Consider the following 6,000-nt stretch of genomic DNA (forward strand, 5'->3'; position numbering starts at 1 on the left):
ACAGGGAATATCCACCATTCCAGGGAGAAGAGCAGAGGGATATAGATGGTGGACTGGGCTGGACAGGGAATCAGGGCAGCTACCTTCAGAGCTCATATACCGTGTTGCCGTGGGTTCAAGTCTGGCCCTTTTGACACAAACCCTCATCCAACTTTTCTGTCTCTCTCTCTCACTGTCTAAGGTGTATGAGGGTTGTTATGTCTGTGACCTGTGATGTGTTTCCTGTTTCAGAGATGCTGCTGGATGACTTCCTGTTGACGTACCTGGTGTTCATGACGACCAACGACCTCTGTCAGGCCCTGCTCGGACAATATCCTTTACACACTGGTCTCTCTCTCTCGCTCTCTGTGTGTGTCCATTTTTGTTTGTCTGTCTGTCTCTGTATGTCTGCATTTATGTCTGTGTCTCTGTGTAGTGTGAATGGTGTGTGTGTGTGTGTGTGTGTGTGTGTGTGTGTGTGTGTGTGTGTTGTCCTTAACGTGTCCCACCTACAGCAGTAAGCGTGTGCGTCAGGAGGAAGGGAAGGAGGCCCTCTATAGGAAGAGGAAGGTATTACACCTGGTCTCTCACTGGACACGCCTATATAAGGACTTCCTACGAGAGGACGAACACATCAAGACATTCATGAAGGTAGGACACACACACTGGTTATTACATACACACACACTGCTGAAACCTGCTGCTCTGTGCTGTGTTACCATGGTAACCAGAGTGTGAGTGTTGTCATGGGGATAATCTAGTGTAACCCAGGTGATGGTTGCCTAGTAACAAGCAGCAATGGGGATGTATGCTGCATGTCAGTGATAAGTGCGTGTGTGTCTGTGTGTCTGCGTGTGTGTGTGTGTGTGTGTGTGTGTGTGTGTGTGTGTGTGTGTGTGTGTGTGTGTGTGTGTGTGTGTGTGTGTGTGCGCACTTGTGAATTTGCAGCTATGTTTGTCCCCCAGCACGTCAGCAGATATATTTAGGTTTAAGTACCGTAAATGTATCTCTATAACTGTCTGTTAGAGGTGTATATTAATGTGTGTGTGTGTGTGTGTGTGTGTGTGTGTGTGTGTGTGTCAGACTCTCTCTAGGTGTGTGTTAGAGGATCTTTATGAGTTTCCATCTCTGGAGAAAGACATGAAGGAGTTCCAGAAGCTTCTACGACGCAGACAGTGAGTGTGTGTATGCGTGTGTGTGCACGAGTGTGTGCATTCATGTGTGTATATGTGTATGCCTGTGTGTGTGTGTGTGTACAGTACCAGTTAAAAGTTTGGACACACATTTCAGAATTTTTCTTTTTTTTAAATATTTTCTACATTGTAGAATAATAGTGGAAACATGAAAACTATGAAATAACACGTATGGAATCATGTAGTAACCAAAAAAGTGGATGTTATATTTTAGATTCTTCAAAGTAGCCAGCCACCCTTTGCCTGGATCACAGCTTTGCACACTCTTGGCATTCTCTCAACCAGCTTCACGAGGAATGCTTTTCCAACAGCCTTTAAGGAGTTCCCACATATGCTGAGCACTTTTCCTTCACTCTGTGGTTCAACTCATCCCAAACCATCTCAATTGGGTTGAGGTCGGGTGATTGTGGAGGCCAGGTCATCTGATGCAGCACTCCATCACTCTCCTTCTTGGTCAAATAGTCCTTACACAGCCTGGAGGTGTGCTAGGTCATTGTCCAGTAGAAAAACAAATGATAGTCCCACTAAGCCCAAACTAGATGGGATGGCGTATCGCTGCAGAATGCTGTGGTAGCCATGCTGGTAAAGTGTGCCTTGAATTCTAAATAAATCACTGTCAGTGTCACCAGCAAAGCACCCCCACACAATCACACCTCCTCCTCCATGCTTCACGGTGGGAACCACACATGCAGAGATCATCCGTTCAGCTACTCTGCGTCTCACAAAGACACGGCGGTTGGAACCAAAATCTCAAATTTGGACTCATCAGACCAAAGGACAGATTTCTAATGTCCATTGCTCGTGTTTCTTGGCCCAAGCAAGTCTCTTCTTCTTATTGGTGTCCTTTAGTAGTGGTTTCTTTGCAGCAATTCGACCATGAAGGTCCGATTCATACAGTCTCCTCTGAACAGTTGATGTTGAGATGTGTCTGTTACTTGAACTCGGTGAAGCATTTATTTGGGCTGCAATCTGAGGCTGGTAACTCTAATGAACTTATCCTCTGCAGCAGAGGTAATTCTGGGTCTTCCTTTCCTGTGTCGGTCCTCGTGAAAGCCAGTTTCATCATAGCCCTTGATGGTTTTTATGGCAAGTTGCACTTGAAGAACCTTCAAAATATCTTGAAATTTTCCAGATTGACTGACCTTCATGTCTTAAAGTAATGATGGACTGCTCATTTGAGCTGTTCTTGCCATAATATGAACTTGGTCTTTTACCAAATAGGGCTATCTTCTGTATACCACCCCTACCTTGTCACTACACAACTGACTGGCTCAAACGCATTAAGAAGGAAAGAAATTCCACAAATTAACTTTTAACAAGGCACACCTGTTAATTGAAATGCATTCCAGGTGACTACCTCAAGAAGCTGGTTGAGAGAATGCCAAGAGTGTGCAAAGCAATGATCAAGGCAAAGGGTGGCTACTTTGAAGAATCTCAAATATAAAATATATTTTTGACTTCTTTAACACTTTTTAATGTAGGTTACCACATGATTCCATATGTGTTATTTCATAGTTTTGATGTTCCCACTATTATTCTACAATGTGAAAACCCTTGAATGAGTATGTGTTTACAAACTTTTGACTGGTGCTGTATGTATGTATGTACAGTATGCGAATATGTATGTGTTGTCTGTGTACAGCACAAGGACCTCATTGTTTGTATGAGACATGAGCACAGCCTAGGGCGGTGTGTGTGTGTGTGTGTGTGTGTGTGTGTGTGTGTGTGTGTGTGTGTGTGTGTGTGTGTGTGTGTGTGTGTGTGTGTGTGTGTGTGTGTGTGTGTGTGTGTAGCAGGATAGAGGAAATGGAAGCTTCCATTGTTCTAATATGGAGTTACATGTTTATTAGTTTCTCTGTTTGTGTTTCAGCACTGTGGATGAATGTCCTCCACAGCAAAAGGTGAGAGGGAGGGAAGAGGGGCGAGGGTAGAAAGAGAAGATAGAGAGAGAGGGAGGGAAGAGGGGCGAGGGTAGAAAGAGAAGATAGGGAGAGAGGGAGGGAAGAGAGGCGAGGGTGTACAGAGAAGATGGGAAGAGGGGCGAGGGTATACAGAGAAGATGGGGAGAGAGGGAGGGAAGAGGGGCGAGGGTATACAGAGAAGATGGGGAGAGAGGGGGAGGGAAGAGGGGCGAGGGTATACAGAGAAGAGAGGGAGGGAAGAGGGGCGAGGGTAGAAAGAGAAGATAGGGAGGGAAGAGGGGCGAGGGTAGAAAGAGAAGATGGGAGGGAAGAGGGGCGAGGGTAGAAAGAGAAGATGGGAGGGAAGAGGGGCGAGGGTAGAAAGAGAAGATGGGAGGGAAGAGGGGCGAGGGTAGAAAGAGAAGATGGGGAGAGAGGGAGGGAAGAGGGGCGAGGGTATACAGAGAAGATAGGGAGAGAGGGAGGGAAGAGGGGCGAGGTTAGCCAGAGAAGATGGATGAGAGAGGGAGGGAAGAGGGGTGAGGGTATAAAGTATCTGTTACTATCTATCTCTCGCAATCTCACTTTCTCCCTCTCTCTCTCTCCTCTGCCATCCCCTTTCTCTCCTCTCCCATCCCATCTCTCTCCATCTGTCATTCTCTCCCTCTCACTCCATCCTTTCATCCTTTTGTCTATCTCTCTCCAGAGTAAACCTATGTTCCAGCAGCTCAGTTTAAAAGAGAACAGTCTTCCGCTCCGTTCCCCTCAGGTTGACACCAAGGAGGGTGAGAACACACCCGTGATACCATGATTTTATGAGTATGTTTTGTTGTGTGTGCGTGTGTGTGTGTGTGTGTGTGTGTGTGTGTGTGTGTGTGTGTGTGTGTGTGTGTGTGTGTGTGTGTGTGTGTGTGTGTGTGTGTGTGTGTGTGTGTGTGTGTGTGTGTGTGTGTGTGTGTGTGTGTGTGTAAAGATGGCGCTGATCTTAATGTCTCAGCCATAATTTCCTTCGAGGGATTTACCTCATCAGTCACCATCTTCATTAATACCCCAATCAGAAGCCATGGACTACAGGCAACATCCGCACTGGGCTAAAGGCTAGAGCTGCCGCTTTCAAGGAGTGGGACACCATTCCCGATGCTTATAAAAAATCCCACTACGACCTCTGATGAGCCATCAAATGAGACTAAGATCGAATCCTACTATACCGGCTATGACGCTCAACGGATGTGGCAGGGCTTGCAAACTATCATGGAAACCCAGCCGCAAGCTGCCCAGTGATGCGAGCCTACCAGACAAGCTAAATGCCTTCTATGCTCGCTTCGAGGCAAGCAACACTGAACCATGCATGAGAGCACCAGCTGTTCCGAATAGCTGTGTGATCACGCTCTCCATAGCCGATGTGAGTAAGACCTTTAAACAGGTTAACATTCACAGACGGAATACCAGGACGCCTACTCAGAGCATGTGACCAACTGGCAAGTGTCTTTAATGAAAAAATTTTTACCTCTTCTTTTAACCCAGTCTGCAATATCAACCTGTTTCAAGCAGACCACCATAGTCCCTTTGCCCAAGAACGCCAAGGCAAACTGCCTAAATGACTGTCACCCCGTAGAACTCACGTCTGTAGCCATGAAATGCTTTGAAAGGCTGGTCATGGCTCACATCGACCCCATCATCCCAGACACCATGGATCCACTCCAATTCGCATACCACCCCAACAGATCCACAGATGACACAATCGCTAGTGCACTCCCAACTGGACTCACCAACCTGGACAAAAGGAATACCTATGTGAGAATTCTGTTCATTGACTACAGCTCAGCATTCAACACCATAGTGCCCTCCAAGCTCATCACCAAGCTCAGGACCCTGGGACTTTCACAACTCCTTCTGCAACTGGTTCCTGGACTTCCTGCCGGGCCACCCGATAAAGGGGCCCCTCAGGGGTATACACACACATAACACGCACACAACACACACACATGCATACTGATGCCACACACACACACACTTACAGAAACACACACACACACACTCACTTCAAACACTCATCACAAACGCTGCTGTTACTGTCTATTATCTATCCTGTTGTCTAGTCACTTTACCCCTACCTACAGTATACTGCTGTTACTGTCTATTATCTATCCTTTACCCCTACCTACAGTATACTGCTGTTACTGTCTATTATCTATCCTGTTGTCAAGTCACTTTACCCCTACCTACAGTATACTGCTGTTACTGTCTATTATCTATCCTTTACCCCTACCTACAGTATACTGCTGTTACTGTCTATTATCTATCCTTTACCCCTACCTACAGTATACTGCTGCTACTGTCTATTATCTATCCTTTACCCCTACCTACAGTATACTGCTGTTACTGTCTATTATCTATCCTTTACCCCTACCTACAGTATACTGCTGTTACTGTCTATTATCTATCCTTTACCCCTACCTACAGTATACTGCTGTTACTGTCTATTATCTATCCTTTACCCCTACCTACAGTATACTGCTGTTACTGTCTATTATCCATCCTTTACCCCTACCTACAGTATACTGCTGTTACTGTCTATTATCTATCCTTTACCCCTACCTACAGTATACTGCTGTTACTGTCTATTATCTATCCTTTACCCCTACCTACAGTATACTGCTGTTACTGTCTATTATCTATCCTTTACCCCTACCTACAGTATACTGCTGTTACTGTCTATTATCTATCCTTTACCCCTACCTACAGTATACTGCTGTTACTGTCTATTATCTATCCTTTACCCCTACCTACAGTATACTGCTGTTACTGTCTATTATCTATCCTTTACCCCTACCTACAGTATACTGCTGTTACTGTCTATTATCTATCCTTTACCCCTACCTACAGTATACTGCTGCTACTGTCTATTATCTATCCTTTACCCCTAC

General features: G+C 45.6%; 1 protein-coding gene across 3 annotated transcripts in view; it reads left to right on the top strand.

Moving 5' to 3' along the window:
* The window catches only part of LOC106570585 (rap guanine nucleotide exchange factor 5), a 101,333-nt gene that overhangs the window by 82,791 nt on the left and 12,542 nt on the right, over nucleotides 1–6,000 (top strand). For all 3 annotated transcript variants that reach the window (XM_045694949.1, XM_045694951.1, XM_045694950.1), the window contains exons 12-16: nucleotides 232–310; nucleotides 489–630; nucleotides 1,063–1,154; nucleotides 3,043–3,073; nucleotides 3,780–3,858. In XM_045694949.1, the coding sequence (XP_045550905.1) occupies nucleotides 232–310; nucleotides 489–630; nucleotides 1,063–1,154; nucleotides 3,043–3,073; nucleotides 3,780–3,858 (423 nt within the window). The remainder of the gene's footprint in view (nucleotides 1–231; nucleotides 311–488; nucleotides 631–1,062; nucleotides 1,155–3,042; nucleotides 3,074–3,779; nucleotides 3,859–6,000) is intronic.

Source organism: Salmo salar, chromosome ssa14, assembly GCF_905237065.1.
Source record: "Salmo salar chromosome ssa14, Ssal_v3.1, whole genome shotgun sequence".
In the NCBI taxonomy this organism is placed as follows: Eukaryota; Metazoa; Chordata; class Actinopteri; order Salmoniformes; family Salmonidae; genus Salmo; species Salmo salar.